The sequence below is a fragment of the Grampus griseus genome (genome assembly GCF_964374135.1).
Source record: "Grampus griseus genome assembly, chromosome: 9".
NCBI lineage: Eukaryota > Metazoa > Chordata > Mammalia > Artiodactyla > Delphinidae > Grampus > Grampus griseus.
The window spans coordinates 104,676,600-104,695,718 of NC_139003.1; the positions used below are offsets into that span (position 1 = coordinate 104,676,600).

At 45.6% G+C, this 19,119-nt stretch overlaps 1 protein-coding gene across 1 annotated transcript in view; it reads right to left on the reverse strand.

Annotated features, from left to right (window-relative positions):
* LOC309827188 (ATP-binding cassette sub-family A member 13-like) overlaps positions 1 to 19,119 on the reverse strand; it is a gene marked incomplete at both ends in the record, with an annotated part of 150,292 nt that overhangs the window by 121,547 nt on the left and 9,626 nt on the right. Inside the window, 5 exon segments of the mRNA XM_082661725.1 lie at positions 562 to 680; positions 2,542 to 2,591; positions 2,594 to 2,610; positions 9,861 to 9,950; positions 16,205 to 16,453. Of these exon segments, the coding sequence (XP_082517851.1) occupies positions 562 to 680; positions 2,542 to 2,591; positions 2,594 to 2,610; positions 9,861 to 9,950; positions 16,205 to 16,453 (525 nt within the window).

Genomic DNA, 19,119 nt, shown 5'->3' on the forward strand with positions numbered 1-19,119 from the left:
GATTCAGGCAAAGTTCAGTGGGGCCGGAGATGGTCCAGGAAGGACCGGAGATAAAGAGAGCCTGGGGGCAGGGGTGTTGTTTCAGGCACCTCGGACACACCAAGCAATGATTTTGCGTTGGGGTCTCAGGAAATTTGATGGGGTGGTGAATGTGATTGCAAATCAAAGCAATGAGAAGCTCATCCCTACCCCCTCAACCTAGATTCACCCTCTTAGGCTCACGGAAATGCAGCACAGAACAAAAGCTTTCCCCAAAATCGCAGGAGAAGAACCTTAAGACACCAGGGAGACGATTATTTCATTATGCTGTTAACGTCTCTGGGCTCATTCTCGAAAGCTCTGAAGCTGCGTCTGTCTCCCCAGGTGACTCTCCATGGACGGGATTCCCCCAGGGCAAGAAAGTCGGCAGGAGGAATCTGATTAAGGCCTGCCGCATTTCTTTGGAATTCTTATGAGTTGGTACTAGACTTCTGAGTTTTGAAGAGCATCAGCAATTGAAACACTCGTATTTCTGAAGTAATTCTGGGAACAGGGAAGAGCCAGCACCGGTTTCAAACCCACCTTGGTTTTTCCTCCAGCGCCAGCAAATACTCCTCCAGGGGGAGGCCGGAGAGGTTGAGCAGCCTGTGGCCCAGGCGGACGGTCTGGTGGGGAGCCCTGGTGCTTCCACTGGGGCACTTCTGCAATTGTTTCCAAAGACGTCAAGTAGAAGCTTATTCGTAACCCACACACAGGTTTACTGACGTTAAAGTAAACGTGACTTTTCCTAGCTGTCATGTTTTCAGTGAATCATCGCTGGCTCTTTACATGTTCTCAGATCTCTTTAAGAGTCACCTGTTGATACATTTGAGAACTATGCTAGAATTCCACTGCAACCTTTGCTGTCAGATTTGGGAACTTCCCAACCTTTTCCTGTATGTAAGCTTGGGCAGATTTGTAAGAACCCAAAAGGTGAAAAATGTTTTCACTGGGGTGACCTCGCATTTGACGAACCAGAAAGAGAGTCAGAGGATGATGGGCAAAAAGTTCAAAGGAACGTGTTTCTTCCCTAAATGCCTCACAGGCTTAGAATCAGCAAATATTTGCCAAGCAGGGACCACCCTGACTCCTCCTTTCCTGAGGGCCTCTGACTCCTAACACGGGGACCACAACTTCTGCCCAAGCACACAATGCCACAGAAAACAAGGATTCTTCAGTTGAGTCATTTGCAGGAAACGCTGCATCTTTTCCACCCCTTGTGTAATGATTCATACGTGATAACAGCATCTTGCAAGAGCTACAGCAAAGAGCCCTGTTAACCAGGGCTTTATCTGGCATTTCTGAAGCTGCCTTGGCCATGGGGCTTTTTCATGGGAAATGCTTTTCTTCTTGCACACATATTACTGAGGTCTCACATGAGGTTCACGTGAGTTGCAGTGAATTCACATCAACCACTTGGTACTTGTTCATTCATTCCTCTGCCACTGACACTCAATCTCGTTCCGGGAAATTTTAGGGAGCTGGTAACAAAAGGTACCAGTCTCACAGGATGATTAGATCAAAGCCACAGAATAAGAGCATGGAGTGAAAATGTACAGGGTTCGTGAGTTCATGGAATAAACAAGACGGGGAAGAAACAAATCACTGTGTCCAAAAAGAACTTGAGCAGAACAGCTGCTCACTGCAAAGGAGCACCAGTCAGTAGTCTCTGGTGGGTCCCACCCGGACATCCCCCTCACTGCTGTGTAACTGCCTCACTTACATCCAGACATTTGGTCTAGGAGAAGAAAGCAGACCGGGTCCATGGAAAGGAAGACTTCCTAAAGTCACTAAACTATTAGGAGGGGTGTATCCCACAGGCCACTAAACAGAAAGCCCTGTCAACATGTTCAAGTGGCCGTTTTCTTAATAGATCCTAAATTTCAATTAAGATTTCGCTTTTCCTTTTTCAGTAAATTAAGATTGCCATATCAGCTTGCTGATTGTGGCTCACAGGCCTGTGCCTTGTATGAATTGCCTTTTGAGATTTCCTTTGAAGTGAGTTCCAACCAGTTTTCCATATAAGTTTCACTCCATTCTCCTCCGCAGACTAGACAGCAATGCCTTGCACTGTAACAGGGGAAAACCCACTTCCGTGTGCTCTTGTACTGATCAACCATAGTTAGAAGAGCCAAGTGTTGTCTTAGCTTTTAAAATCTAGCTCTCAAAACTCAAATAAAAATACAGCAAGAGCTTGAGGTCATCCTGCCTTGAAATTCTGGGAATTTTCCCCCCAAAGGGCACTCCTAGCTTCCTCAGCATTAATTGGAGAAGATTCCTTTGCTTCGTGAACACTGCTGGACAGTCACCGACCATGACCAGTGGGCAAGGAACAGGAGGACCACACTGGAAACCATGTCACGACACCTTTCCAAGAAGCAGCTCATCGAGTCACCCTAAAGGTCATTTCGTTCAAAAGTTCATTTAGTTAACAAAAGTGAAGGTTTTTCAGGTGGGGGTGAACTCATCTTTGTTCCTTGAGGTTTAGACTTTTTAGAAATAAAAAACACGGTGGAAACCTACCAGGCAGCCGCAGGACTCCTGGACTTCTGGGTGAGAGAAGGGGTCATGCACCAGCAGGAAGAATTCCCCCTGACACAGCGAAGGAGAGATGGGATGATCCTGAGATCACAGAGCTGCTGTATTCCCATGAAAGCATCCCCCAGACTGGAGCACAGCTCATGAGAGTATCATCTCGCACTGCAGAAGGCCAAGCGTTCACATTTGTTTTCACAGCTTGAGCTGTTAATCTGAGGATAACGTTCTATTGCAATGACAATATTTCCATTATATTAAATGATGCTCACTCTGTTCGTGCATTGAATGTATCACCGAAGCTCCTGGGACCTTCAGCAGGGACTCGGGGGGCTGTCGTGAACCTTGGGGCTCCTGGTGGCTAAACCAGGAGCCCTCAGCACCAGTGTAGCAATTAATAAACACAGGTAGTTGCTAATTCCTTTTCATCGTGTGACACTGTAATTGAATCATCATTTAAAGAAAGGCAACTAGTATTAAATTTCCATTATGAAGAACCACAGTGCCACAGAAATTGCTATGAAAACAACTTATAGCAGAGGTTCAGAACCCTTTATTTTTTTCTTTAATTTTTATTTTATATTGGAGCATAGTTGATTTACAATGTTGTGTTAGTTTCAGGTGTACAGCAAAGTGATTCGGTTATACATATACATGTATCTGTTCTTTTTCAAATTCGATTCCCATTTAGATTGTTACATAATATTGAGCAGAGTTCCCTGTGCTCTACAGCAGGTCCTTGTGGGTTATCTATTTTATATATAGTAGTGTGTGTATGTTAATCCCAAACTCCCTAACTATCCCTCCCCCCCACATCCTTCCCCCCGCTTACCATAAATTCATTCTCTAAGTCTATGAGTCTGTCTCTGTTTTGTAAATCAGTTCACTTGTATCTTTTTTTTTTTTTTTAGATTCCGAATATAAGCCATATCGTATGGTGTTTGTCTTTCTCTGTCTGACTTGCTTCACTTAGCATGATCATCTCCAGGTCCACCCATTTTATTCCAAAGCTCCCTATAACTTTTCTCCTTGTTAGGCCTCATACTTTTTTTTTTTTCACTAATGTTTGTAAATCAAAATCTGCTTTAGTAATGATAATTGTGTTTTACTCAAAAATTGGGGGAGAAAGGAGGAAAACTGACATTTACTGAACTATAGGTGCCCCGCTAGATGCTTTTACTACAACCGCTTGCCAGCCTCGCTTTTGGGAAGAGGGAGTGGGATTGTCAGAGGCCAGGGGCTCACCCAGCATCACACTTTGGAAGACGGTCTTTTGACCTCTGAGCCCTCACTTTTTGCTCCAGACCTTGATGCTCCAACGTGAGAACATCAAGGTGAAACACGTCCAGTCCCATGAAAAGAAACCTACCATTTCTATTAACAAGGTTAGCAAAGTACAATTTCCATGTAAATTTCTGAAATAACAAAAATAATTTCAAGGCTTTGCTGGTGTGACTTTCTCGGTTAAGCAGACAATGGGGACTCCAGTTTGAGTCCTGAAAGTGAACAGGGAAATATCACCTAAGGGAGTGATGTGTTTCATCGGACTGCTTGCTGTATCTGATGATTACTTGAGGAAAAAAATGACTCCATTTACACTTCTTGAGCTCAGGGCCTCCCTTGCTTTAGCCGCAGGCCTTCAGTGACTGTGGGCAAGTGTTCACAGCATAATGAATGTCTCCAAAAAGTCCTCTTTGTCCCTTCCAAATCCTCCACTAGTTCTTCTCCTGGCTGCCTGTTAGAGAGTAATCAGATGTGACCCGCAGAGCTGCACAGAGACCAGCCACAGCATTGCACAGATTCTGGATTTGGGAGCCGCCCAGCCTCCAGGAAGTTCTGAGCTGCAGGAACCACGTGAAGTTGCACTCACAGGGGAGGATGGAGGGGAGGAAACGTGAGGATCAGACACGTCCACTTCCCTCCGGTGTCAGGACCCCAAGCGCCCAGTCCCTCGGCTTTTTGTGGCACCTGGCCGGGCTCTGCAGGACACACGAGCAGTGACAGTCATCCCGAGTGATGTGCCTGACACAGTCCCTCTGTCCGCCGGGTTTGGCAAGGCCGGATCAAAGGCTGGCCTCTCTGACACAGGCCCGCTGCCTGCAGTTTCAACTGTCAGAGTGCACTTTGCATCTCAGCATGAGGAAGGCATTCTCAGGACCTACTCCTAAGAGAGGAAGTTTTGACACAAACTCTCCTAAAGGAGGCAAAAGCCTGGCACAGGGGCCACCCTGTGGTCCAAGTTGACACTTGCTCTCTCTTGAGAAGTGGGAGCAGGGTGATGTTAACGGAGCAGAGGAAGGTAAGGCAGGGCCCAGACCACACAAGGAGGACGCGGCAGAGCTAGGATGTGGGCTCGTGCAACCCCGCCCAGAATCTGGGTCCCACCTTTTCCAGGGTGCCGGACATGTGCCCTCTGGGTGCTTTTGCCCCCTGACCTCAACTTTCCATCTCCCCAGGCCCATCTGAGGGAAGCTGTCACAGCCGTGCCAGGAGCGAGGCCCCGACCTCGTGAGCCAGGGACTCTGGCACCTCAGAGATCATTTCTCAAACTGCTGCCATCTAACCATGGACACGAACCCAACCCAACTCCCCACTTGGCTTTGAACGTGCAATAGAAATATAAGATTTGCTCACTACCACTCTGTTCTATACAAAACAGTATCAAGAATGAGTGGGAAAGGTGACTGTTTTACTTCAGGGGTAGTAGGGAAATCACGGCTGGAGTGTCACCAGACTCAAGCCCTGGGACATAAGCCTTGGTATTGAAATCTCCCAGCCTGCTTCTAAAGGCTGGGAACCTCAGCGCATTTTAAAATTTAAATTAGGCGTCATCTACTATAATGGGAAAATGTAAAGTTTAGTGCATGTTTATACCACAGTAGCTTCTTCTGAAGATTTTTGCTGCCTTCTGTGCGAAAGGAGGTAAAGGCAGGAGTTCAACTTGGCTCCCACAACCTGAGCTCAGAGTCTGAACAGAAAAACAGTCAATACGCAGAATCTCATCTATCGTTTTAAAATGTTTCTGTTAATTCATGATCAAACGATGACCAAAGTCTGCCTAAAATGGAATATGTAGATATTGAATTCGACAATGTTTTACACTTACAGTAGGACACATATTTGTTTTAAATAAAACATTTTGCTTCGATCTGGGACTTCAGTAAATCAAGCCTTTTTGTGTAACATGGACAGAAATTACCATTGATAGAAGGATCCAAAGCACCCCCTTGTATAAGGCACCCGCGCCCCAGCTTTTTGTCATGCGGACCAAGGAAAAGAGTAGAAATGGTTACAAAGTAGGAATGAGTTAAGAGATAAGGATTTCACAAAGAAAGAGGCAGAAACAGAAACAGACCAGGAAGGCAGAAGAAAGTTGAGGGCGGAACAGTGAGCATGGTCCGCAGACTGGGGGAGCGGGGGCACAGTATTGGGGACCGCTGCCCTTCCTCCAACAGTATCTGAAGGTAAAACAGACGTCTGAGCAGAATTCGGAAAATGTTCCGCTCCCTGAACATTGACTCTACTTCTTTTTCCCTCTTGAAAGACTAGATACTCCAATTAAAAAAAAAAAAATCTCCCAACAAACAAAAGCCCAGGACCAGACAGCTTCATAGGCAAATTCTATCAAGTATTTAGAGAACAGCTAACACCCATCCTTCTCAAACTCTTCCAAAATATAGCAGAGGGAGAAACACTCCCAAACTCATTCCATGAGGCCACCATCACCCTGATACCAACAACAGACAAAGATGGCACAAAAAAAGAGAACTCAGGCCAATATCACTGATGAACATAGATGCAAAAATCCTCAACAAAATACTAGCAAACAGAATCCAACAGCACATTAAAAGGATCATACACCATGATCAAGTGGGGTTTATCCCAGGAATGCAAGGATTCTTCAATATATGCGAATCACTCAATGTGATAAACCATATTAACAAATTGAAGGAGAAAAACCACATGATCATCTCAATAGATGCACAGAAAGCTTTTGACAAAATTCAACACCCATTTATGAGAAAAACCCTGCAGAAAGTAGGCATAGAGGGAACTTTCCTCAACATAATAAAGGCCATATATGACAAGCCCACAGCCAACATCATCCTCAATGGTGAAAAACTGAAAGCATTTCCACTAAGATCAGGAACAAGACAAGGTTGCCCACTCTCACCACTATCATTCAACATAGTTTTGGAAGTCCTAGCCATGGCAATCAGAGAAGGAAAAGAAATAAAAGGAATCAAACTGGAAAAGAAGTAAAACTGTTACTGTCTGAAGATTACATGATACTAAACATAGAGAACCCTAAAGGTGCTACCGAAAAACTATTAGAGCTAATCACTGAATTTGGTAAAGTCGCAGGATACAAAATTAATGCACAGAAATCTCTTGCATTCCTATATACTAACAATGAAAGATCAGAAAGAGAAATTAAGGAAGCAATCCCATTTACCATTGCCACAAAAAGAATAAAATACCTAGGAATAAATCTACCTAAGGAGGCAAAAACCTGAACACAGAAAACTATAAAACACTGATGAAAGAAATCAAAGATGACACAAACAGATGGAGAGATATACCATGTTCTTGGTTTGGAAGAATCAATATAGTGAAAATGACTATAGCACCCAAACCAATCTACAGATTCAATGCAATCCCTATCAAATTACCAATGGCATTTTTCACAGAATTAGAACAAAAAGTTTAAAAATTTGTATGAAAACACAAAAGACCCTGAATAGTCAAAGCAATCTTGAGAAGGAAAAATGGAGCTGGAGGGATCAGACTCCCTGACTTCAGACTATACTACAAAGCTACAGTAATCAAGACAGTATGGTACTGGCACAAAAACAGGAATATAGATCAGTGGTACAGGATAGAAAGTCCAGAGGTAAATCCATGCAGCAGTGGTAACCTAATCTATGACAAAGGAGGCAAGAATATACAATGGAAAAAAGACAGCCTCTTCAATAAGTGGTGCTGGGAAAACTGGACAGCTACATGTAAAAGAATGAAATTAGAACACTCCCTAACACCATACACAAAAATAATCTCAAAATGGACTAAGACCTAACTGTAAGGCCAGACACTATAAAACTCTTAGAGGAAAACACAGGCAGAACCCTCTATGACATAAATCACAGCAAGATCCTTTTTGACCCACCTCCTAGAGGAATGGAAATAAAAACAAAAATAAACAAATGGGACCTAATTAAACTCAAAAGCTTTTGCACAGCAAAGGAAACCATAAACAAAGCGAAAAGACAGCCCTCAAAATAGGAGAAAATATTTGCAAATGAAGCAACAGACAAAGGATTAATCTCCAAAACATACAAGCAACTCATGCAGCACAATATCAGAAAAACAAACAACCCAATCCAAAAATGGGCAGAAGACCTAGATAGTAATTTCTCCAAAGAAGATATACAAATTGCCAACAAACACATGAAAAAATGCTCAACATCACTAATCATTAGAGAAATGCAAATCAAAACTACAATGAGGTATCACCTCACACTGGTCAGAATGGCCATCATCAAAAAATCTACAAACAATAAATGCTGGAGGGTGTGGAGAAAAGCGAACCCTCCTGCACTGTTGGTGGGAATGTAAATTGATACAGCCACTATGGAGAACAGTATGGAGGTTTCTTAAAAAACTAAAAATAGAACTACTGTATGATCCAGCAATCCCACTCCTGGGTATATACCTGGAGGAAACCATAATTCAAAAAGATACACGCACCCCAATGTTCATTGCAGCACTATTTATAATAGCCAGGACATGAAAGCAACTTAAATGTCCAACAACAGAGGAATGGATAAAGAAGATGTGGTACATATATATAATGGAACATTACTCAGCCATGAAAAGGAATGAAATTGGATCATTTGTAGAGACGTGGATGGACCTAGAGTCTGTCATACAGAGTGAAGTACATCAGAAAGAGAAAAACAAATATCGTATATTAACGCATATTTGTGGAATCTAGAAAAATAGTACAGATGAACCTATTTCCCGGGCAGGAATAGAGACACAGACATAGAGAATGGATGTGCGGACACATGGGGGAAGGTGGGGAGCTCAGCTCAGTGCTCTGTGATGACCTAGATGGGTGGGATGGGATGGGAGGGGGAGGGAGGTCCAAGAGGGAGGGGATATATGTATACTTATAGCTGATTTACTTCACTGTTTGGCAGTAACTAACACAACATTGTAAAGCAATTATACTCCAATAAAATATATATATACCTTTTTTTTCTGCCAACTGTTCTTTCTTTGTTGCCAGGTTGGGCCCAGACTACATCCTTCAGGGCCACAGGTTATATTTCAATTTCTCAAAGGTAGATGCTTTTTACATCCTGTGTGTTTCTTTGGCCAAAGGGAAATAAAAGCATCACCATGGAAGCTTTTATTTAGTTAAAAAAAATTACTTTCTTTTTCAAGAGAAAACTAAAGTGAAACAACATAATTAATTTTCTATTAATTCTTCCTCACTGAGACTGCTAACAGTTACTCGGCCTTGTGCTAATCACCAACGTGACTAATGCACAGAATGTCATCCCAAATTAGGAAAACATACGCCAATATTGTATTATTGTCTGGATTTTTAAATTTATTATGAAAAACATACACTTTAGTACTTAATACATCGTTATGGCTTTTATCACTTTCCCCATTTGTAAATTCTTGAGGCGGGGGCCATGTGCTCCATCAATCCTGGTTCCTACAACAACATGATATTTATAGTAGATCCTCAAATAACAGTCGAGCAAAATAAGAAAGAGAGAAGAAAGGTATGTTTATGAAGAAAGGCATGTTTTATCAAGGTTTCATGAAAGGTCATCTCTATAGTATCATTTGCAAAACCTAGAAAAACAAAGTCTTCAAAGTAATTCACACCCACACTGATGTTACGGACTTTTTCACTCCCTTTAGTTAAAAAAAGTACAATTAATCTTTTCATAGGTACGAGTTTACCCTAAAAGTAAACAACAGTTACTACGTATTTCATACTTAATTGCTACCTCATTCTTTTAGCTTTGTTCTTTTGGGGTTTTAGTTAGCAAAGGGAATGTTATTCATTATTAATTAATGGGTTTTGCAATGATATAAAGCGTGTATCCACCAAGGAAGGGAAGGAGCGATGATGGAGCTTATTTCGGGTCATTTTAGACAGCAGCACCCTCAGGCCTGCTCAGTCTCAGCCCTACAGTGAGAACAGGCGACACAGTCCTGGAGACGCCAGTCCTGCAGCCTGGGGGCGGCTGGCTGGAGGCTGCATTTCTGCATCGGACACTTACAGGTCTGAGTGTAAGTCAGCACAGAGCAGGTCCTGATCCCCAAACTTCCGCAAAAGCACGCGGCCGAGCTCCACGTCACCGTTCTCACTGCTGCTTGTCATGAGATGAAGGAAACAAGGTGGGAGGTTAGTACTTGCCTGGGAGCTCACGGGACAGTCTGTCAGAGAGAGCCCAGGCCAACTGTCCAGGCGCATGTTCCTAGCAGCACAGATAGAGCTAATCGTTCACCTTTTTTATGGTGAAGCCAAACCAGCAACCGGATGAAGAAATGTCTTAAAAGCACAGTTTTACCACCACAGATAACGCATTTTTATATACTTGCATTCAAGTGTATTATTTTTCTCATCCTTTCACTTAAAATTATAATATTACCAACTCTGGTATTTTTGTATGTTTTTTAAAAATTAATTTTAAAGGCTGCATTGTATTACATCATGTTAATATATTAAAGTCTATCAAACTATTCTCTGACTGCTAGAGCTCTGATTTGCTATCAGTACGTGTCCTATAGCATAGCCCTGCAACAAAACAACTTCGGTTTTTCATAAAGTAGTTTAATTTTTTTATTTTATTTATTTATGTTTTTGGCTGCGCTGCACAGCCGTGGAATCTTAGTTCCCCGGCCAGTGATCCAACCCGTATCCCCTGCAGGGGAAGCACGAAGTCTTAATCACTGGACCTCCAGGGAAGTCCCACAGAACAACTTCTTCTATCTGTTTTCTTGTGTGTTTCTATATGTGAATTATATTGAACCTTTTCTTGATAAGAAGTCCTATGTGTGCTTTAAGGACACAATGAATTATAGTATCTCTTTCACTGGCACAAATCTCAGAAGTCTGTTCACAGTTCAAGCAGCATCTATGGGAACCAAGGCCACCAAGGTGGAATCTCCTTATTGAAGACACCATCAAAGACAAGACACACTATTCTCATAGCCTGGGAGAGATACAGAAACAAACTCTACATTAAATTTTATCCATCAATTGTAAGAAATATCTTGGCTTGAGAAAATGTAAAGGAGATGATATTTTAAACCTGGCTGATTAGGAGTGGGGCTCATTTCAATTAATTAAAATTCTGGATGATAAGTGTTTATGAAAGAATAGAGATTTATTACTTTCTAGAACTTATGTAATTTACAAAATGCTTTTGAATAGACATCGCTGGGAACACGTATCCTCAAAATAAAGGAAAAAATGATAGATCATTTGCATGTGAACGATGACCTCAAATTTTTGGAAAGAAGCAGTATATAAATTAACAAATGAGCATAAATGTTTTTTTCTAAAGAACTTCAACATTAGCTTCTCTTAAGAAACGTAGACACTGCAAAGTAACCTTCAACCACTGATTCTTCTAATCGATTTCTTTGTTTATAGACAAAGCAGAGTTGACTCCTGAACACCTTTTGACTTTCTACCAGCGATTAAACCTGGGGAGGTCTGGGTAGGTGAGGTTCGTGCACCCCGCTTCCTGAAAGTACACGTCAAAGCCCAGAATGAGGCGCAGTGTCCATCCTCGAGCAGTGCAGCCTCAGCACAGACGGGGACTTTACAGAGATTCCCAATTTCCATAATCGGCAGTGAGCCTCTCATGCAGCAACCTGGTGTATTCTCTGCTCAAAATATATCACTGGTTCCCTGTCACCTATGAGCCTTGAAAGAGTATTCAAGTCCCTCCCTGCTCTTCCCGACTTTCTCTCCCAGAAGGCACCGCGGCCCAGCCCAGTGGAACTGCCCTCTGACGGGGCGGACCAGCTCCCTCTGAAGGGCATCCGCTTCCCTGCTACCTGGTTGGACACCGTCCCCAGCCACTAAGCCCCAAGCTCCTCCTCCTGTGAGCCCCCCTCTGCCACCTCTTCTATCCCGTTTCCTCCCAGTGGCTGCAACATCTCCACTGGCTTAACTGTGGGCTTCTCATCGCGGAACAAAACAATCCATGAGAGAAATGGGAAGGCTGAGGACAGTAGTCAGAACACAGCCGATTCTCAAAAGCACTCTGTGGAACAAACTGTCATCTTGCTAATGAACTGAAATCGTAGGCCTACTCCTTCATCTCTACCCAGTTATTTTACTTCCCGCAATGTGATCTTCCCAGACCTCTTACCTTTCAGAAAGGACCGATTATAAATGGAAAAGAAAGAACAGCTCACTACACCGAGCTGAGGACAACTTTACTTTCAGGCCCGAGTTGGAATATGAACACCGCTATAGCATCCAAAACCAAAAAGAATAACTACGGGCTTCCCTGGTGGCGCAGGGGTTGAGAGTCCGTCTGCCGATGCAAGGGACACAGGTTCGTGCCCCGGTCCGGGAGGATCCCACATGCCGCTGAGCGGCTGGATCTGTGAGCCATGGACGCCGAGCCTGCGCGTCCGGAGCCTGTGCTCCGCAGCGGGAGGGGCCACAACAGTGAGAGGCCCGCGTACCGCAAAAAAAAAAAAGAATAACTATTTATAGGAAAACACCTTCTTCCCCACTGCATGAAATACAAGCAAGATTTTTAAATATCCAGGTGGTTTACAACTGGCCTAATCTGATTCCATACAGCTGTGTCCAGAAACACACAGCGATGAAAGATGCTGAAATTTACAACAAAGCTATGTCTCATAAGTAGGCAGCGTGACCTCTGTTTCTGACAAATGAGAACACACTTTTAGAAGGAAAGGGACGTATTTTCCATGGAAATGTTGCCCATAAAATGAAAACGTTATTTGTGGCATCTGTGGAAATACTCTGAATAGCTCTCTTTTGGCCCATTAACCCAAGAACAAACATGAAAGTTTGAAATGTTTTTTTCTGAAAAAAAAAATATTGATCCACAAAGTAGTTTACTTGGAATAATTACTAAGAGCAAGTTTCAAAGTTATGGTTTACTTTTTACTACTTTTTGGCTTAGGTCTAGAGGTCACTTGAAAAACAAGGAAAAAAGAACTAGCTTTAAATTATCCCTGTTGCCATAAAATTCAAATGCTTGTTCTTAAACTAATTCTTTTTGGTTGTCTTCAAACTCTTGGCTGTATTTAAAGTGCTGTTAGAAGCACATGAAGCCTGTCCTTACCAGACTCTAGGGATTGGAAAGAGTGCTTGACTGGGATTCCTGAGGCATTTCCTACATGGGGCACTGCTTTCTCTCCACGCCAGCATTTCTCAAAACTCCACGTGCAGCAGTGTGATCAGGGGCTTGCTTGAACCAGCGCATATTCTTCACCAGCACCCCAAGGGGCTTCGTGTTAACAAGAGTCCCAGATGACTCTGACGCAGATGGAGATCAAACCAACTCGAGAAAGCAGCCTGCGTGGGCCTTCCCCCCACACCCCTGCCCTGTGCCAGCCCTGGACTGACCGGCAACGGCTCCAGGGGTCCGCGGGCTCCGTGGGAGCTTCCACAGGCAGAGGTGCCTCAGGCCGGGCAACACAGGGACAGCATTTGAAGAACAGGTGCAAAGCACCCGGGGTGGGGAGGAAAAAGGGCCATCCTGCAGAAGGTGGCCCTCGGAGACCTGCGGACTTCAGCCTCCCTGGTCTCTTGGCCCAAAGGAGGAAAGCAGACGCCTTCCTACTCCTGAGCCAGGGAGCGTGGCTGCCTGGGCATCTCAGGACAGACACGGCCGAGGGTCCCAGAAGCCAGAGAAACTCAAACAGCGCAGATGCTCAGTGAATATAATGCGGATACACTTAAAAATAGCTCAAATGGTAAAATTTGTGCTGTATATATTTTACCACAATAAAAGCAAATTCGCTGAATGAATAGACACCTTGAACCAGAACTAAATAAATAAAGTAACAGCAACTGAGAGTCACTTGCCTACACAGGACTTTCTTTCTGAAACTGAGACACGGTTTCCAGGACACTTCTGAGAGTGAAAGGGCATGATTAATATGGACGCCAAGATGACAGGCCTCACCTCTGAGCAAAGCAGGACACGTGGTCACCCCACTAGAGCAGAAGGAGGACACAGAAGGAGGTAGTGGTGTCCATGCTGAGCCTTAAGCAGAGCAGCTGTGCATCCCAAAGGGGTAGAGGCACCCTCCTCGCCCACGAGGAAAACTCAGAAAAGCAAGGGAAGTCTCCATCCGTATGAACCATCTCTGGCAGCGTTTTATAGTTTTTCCCTCATAACTAGGTAAACTGCTACTCTACTAAACAAAAACTAATGACATGTAAACTCGTTCTTTCTGTTTAGTCTGAAATTAAAGATTAAAAGAGGGGAAATACGCGATTTCTGACAGAACACACACCCTATCCTATGGCCCGGCCCGTCTGTAAGGATGAGAAAATGAGCATCAGATATGTAAGAAGCCTCCTCAGCTTCTTAGAAATGGAAGGAAATATTAAAATATCTATCATTCTCAGACTCAACATATTTTGGAGTGCATTCCTTCTATGAGAGATTAATACTGTGAGAACAGGAAAAATGCTCTCAGACAAAAAAAAACATAATTACCAAATGAATAACACAGTGGAGAAAGTGAATGGCTGTTTGCAACCATCTCAATGCTATTTGAAAATGGTTTCAGTGACATGAACGCCATGTAGAGAAATCTTCACCTGCCTGAAAAGAAAAGGTGAAGAGGGGAAGACGGGGCAGAGGAGAAGGGAGATCACTGAGAATGTGACTTAATTGCATGTGATGCTCAATCCATTCAACATGCAAAGTGCAATTTAAAACAATCATAAAGTGACTGAGAACATTCAGTCTCAAGAGTAACCTAAGAGCCGCCTAACAGAGCCATGCGTCAGCAGGTCTGGGCCTCAAAAGCGAGAGTGCAGATTTGGAGAAATAAGCTTCCTCTCTCCCACGAATGTGGGGATTTGGGCCTGTTCTGTTCATACGTGTGTGACTACCAAGAACGGTACGCGGCATGTAGTAGGTGCCTAATAAATACTTGTTGAATAAAAGAATCAAGGGTTTTATGGGGCTGTAAATCGGTGCACATTTATAAGGATAATCTGGTGATATGCATCCTGAAAATACTGATGTTACCCCCGAAAAACTTGCGATGGAAATGTATGAAGGTGGAAAAAAATGAACAGTTACAATTTTGTAACTGAAAAGCTCAAAATAGTCACAGCTCTTACATACCTGAGGAGTGCAACAGAAATCTGAACATCTGGCCAGTAAGAAGCATTAGTGGACATTCTCACACATTTAACCATTCCATAAATGAGGGGTGAGAGCAGGTAAATAAAGCACTGGGCCAGAGAGGAGGACCCCTCTTGGGAAGGAATACTCGGGACAGATGCACGGTTCTTCACATAAGGCTTGGGGGTGGGGGGATCCCGTTACCACGGAGATAGAAGCCAACCAAACAGTTCATTCTCGACTTTTCCTTTTGTGCCTCTATTTGTTTAACTCCACATCACATACCGTTGTAAAAGTGGCACAAAGATCAGCAAGGACTCAGAGCCTAGACAATGCAGCTCAGTACTTTCATCAAGATACACATTTGACAGAAGCAAACCTACGCCCGACCTCCTGGCTGCCCGCACCATACTTGGCCCAATGAAGATGCCTGCTCAGCGTGGACCAGGCGCCCCGAGTCCGGGTCTTGGCCCCGATGGGACTGAGCAGGGCCTGCTGGAAGGAAGATGGTCCAGGCTCGGCACTCGGTGTAAAGAGGCCCAGATCCCGGCCGCGGCAGATGCTCAGCGAAGATGCTCTGAACTTGGTCCAGAGGGACCAGCCCACCCAGGGCGAGGCTCTCAGGAGGCCGGGACCTCTCTCGGGTCCCCAGCCCCCCGTGGGTGAAACAACACCCCTGGAGGATCTGAGAACTTCCTACGTAAACTCATCTGGCGGCAACACTCAGACTGGCCTGAACGTATTGGCAGAACAGGACTTAATCTGGCTTGGGGCTGTGCCGGGGCCCCCTCCTGTTTAGAGAGAAAATCCAGACATTTCTCTGCAGAGGGGGGCGTGCAGCTAAGGGCCGGTGTCCCAGAAGCAGCCTTGGAGGGTTTGTGAAATAGACAATGTATATACTCTTCTAAAGTCCTAACCACTCTGGACCACATGCAGCCCTCCCAGTCCCGGCTCAGGGCCCGTGGGCGGTTGTGAGCCCCACTCTCTGCATCTCAGCAGCCGTGTCCCCTTCCACCAAGGGGAGCCCGGGGGGCACAGAGGTTGGACCAGGCTTGCCGCATCTGTCCTCAGCATCTGTCGTAAGACAGGCCCCGAAAGAAGCAGGAGCTTCTCAGTGCTCACCCTTGGGAACACCGACCTCCGAAACGATGACAACGCATGTATGTTTGAAATTCTTAAAGAATCAGAGCTACTGCTATTCCTAATCTGTCCTGACATAATTTGGAAATAGAAGGGAAGAAGCCAAAAAATGTTCTTACCTGAAAAAGTAGGTTTTGGCCATGTCGTAATGGCCAGGTGTCAGTTTGAGGGGAGGGAAGCCGACGGCCGAAGGCCTCACCATGAGCAAGCCCATCACCAAGGCCACGAAGAGCACGGGCAGCAGCAGGTCGGAGGCGGTGCCCTTCCAGGCCCGACCCGAGTGGCGGAGCCGCTTTAGCAGGAGGGCGGCCGTCTGTGCCCAGAGCAGGGCGCCGCCCCGCACCAGGGGGGCCCAGCAGGCGTGCCGTCTGAGGGGACGGGAAGATACGGCAGGTCAGTGCCTGGGGCCCACGTGGCATCCCCGACATGCCGCCCGTCGTGCAGGTCCCTTAACTGATCCCTGAGCCCAGGAGCACCAGCAGCTCCCACTCTACCCTAAGGACACACCAGAAAGTTACACACACGGGGCGTCTCGCGATATGAAACATAAGGACAGAAGTCTCGGTGGCCCCCACTCCGCTCCTACTTCTGAAGGGGGGCAGGCAGACGCAAAAGGATGGGGAGACGGGGCTTGTGTTTATTCTCACGGGTTAAAACAAAGACTGCGACATGAGCCTGCATTCTCGCACAAGAAGTACGAAACCAGGCTTCCCTGGTGGTGCAGTGGTTGAGAGTCCGCTTGCCGATGCAGGGGACGTGGGTTCGAGCCCCGGTCCGGGAAGATCCCACATGCCGCGGAGTGGCTGGGCCCGTGAGCCATGGCCGCTGAGCCTGTGCGTCCAGAGCCTGTGCTCCACAACGGGAGAGGCCACGACAGTAAGAGGCCCGCGTACCGCAAAAAAAAAAAAAAAAAAAAAAAAAGTACAAAACCAAGACGTTCCAAGGTCCCCGAGGGAGGGACCCCCCTCTCCTGGCTCTCCTCCTCTGTTCTCACCCCGTGTCTTCCCCCTCGCAGGTTACATCCTGGTCAGGATTCGGGCGGCACCACGCCTGCCTCTCCCCAGGTCCCTGCGGACCCCCACACCCTGCATCCTCCGCCACATCCGGGGCATCCCCGGTGAGGAGGAGCTGGGGCAGCCTCACGGGGCAGGGGGTCCCGGCCTCGCCTCAGCAGCACCGGCCTCCCTTCCTTACGCGGCAAATCTGATAACAGCCCTCCTCAAACAGAGAGGCTAAAGGTAAACCCGGAAAGCACAGCACGACCTGGGCGACCTGGCCCGGTCCTCCTGCCAGGCTCCCTCGTAGGGCGGTCATTGGGGTCCACAGACTCTGTGCAGTGAACCTGCCCCCATTCCGGCCAAGCAGCCCGTGAGAGCAGATTCTGTATACAGCTGAGGAGGCAAAGTTGGGAGCAAACAGAGAGGCCCATGGACTGCAGCCTCCAGCCAGGCACATCTAAAGGACGACGCGCTGAACCTCGGCCAGGCCCACGGACTCCCCCCCACTGATTCCTCCTAAAGTATCACACAAGAAAAGCGGCCTCTGAAAGAACAGATGTGGGAGCTCCCTGGCGGTCCAGTGGTTAGGACTCCGCACTTTCACCACCGCGGCCCAGGTTCAATCCCTGGTTGGGGAACTGAGATCCCACCAGCCATGCAGTGCGGCCAAAAAAAAAAAAAAAAAAGGAAGAAACAAAGAACAGATACGCTAAATTGACTGTCATAATAAACATCAAACTGAAATAAGTTAATAAAAGAGCAGTGAATAAGTTTAAAGTCCCGGAAGAAAACATTTTTAAAGAAACTACCATCTTGAAAGATAATAGATTGATAATAGCACTGAGAGCAGAGCTGCAGAGGCACAGCTGGAGAAGAAAATGCGTCTCTGAAAGAACCCCCTCATCTGTAGAACCTCCCTGAGAGCCAGCGTGTGCCGGCTCTGGCTCTTTGGTTTCTGTCCTCAAAAAAGGTGTAACACAGGGATTGAGATAAAAATGTAAACAACCCAACACACTGCAAACTAGTGTAATGTGGTGGCAGTGCTTCAAGGATTGGAATCAAAGACGCAGTCTTGGGAGGTTTAGGGGAAAGTGGGGACATTTAGGCAGAATCCTTAAGACCCACCAGGAGATGTTTGAAGGCAGTCAAGGAAATCTGGATGTTTAAAGACCAGCACATGAGCTATTAACCAGCGTGGCATATTCGGCGGATAACCGTGTGGAGCGCTGAGTACACGTGGCAGGTGGAAGGAGGTGAAGCCCTTTACCAGATGCTTTGAAGATTAGGGTTGACAGGCTTTACTGCACTGAAGGTCACATGATGAGATGCACATTATGATACAAAGTAACATTTTATTATGAAACAAGCAGCACTCTCTCATGAGGCTGGGCTTGTGGTGAAAATAGTGGTTAATACTTCTGGCTACATTTCAGATTCACCTGGGGACCTTGATTTAAATGCTGATTTCCAGGTCCCACCTCAGACAGAATCAGATCTTCACAGTCTCAGAGATTAAAATCTGCTTTAAAAAGAAAAAGAAGAAAACAAAACTTCCCAGGGGATTCTGATGCTCAGCTGGGTTAAAGAATTGCTGATTTGGGCTTCCCTGGTGATGCAGTGGTTGAGAGTCCACCTGCCGATGCAGGGGACACGGGTTCGTGCCCCGGTCTGGGAAGATCCCACATGCCGTGGAGCGGCTGGGCCCGTGAGCCATGGCCGCTGAGCCTGCGCATCCGGAGCCTGTGCTCCGCAACGGGAGAGGCCACAACAGAGAGAGGCCCGCGTACCGCAAAAAAAAAAAAAAAATTGTGATTTAATGCACAACTAATGGTGATTCATCTATAACTCTCATAAAGCATTATTAAATCAGCAGACAGAGAGACTCTAGTGCTAGAAAAGGTATATTAAGCTAAATTTGATCCTTCATCATATAAACGTAGACACGAATACAAAATACCCCCTTACTGATCATTTTAGGAGATTCTAATGTCGGATGATACTGATGCATGGCATTACGTATGCAGACCTATTAGGGT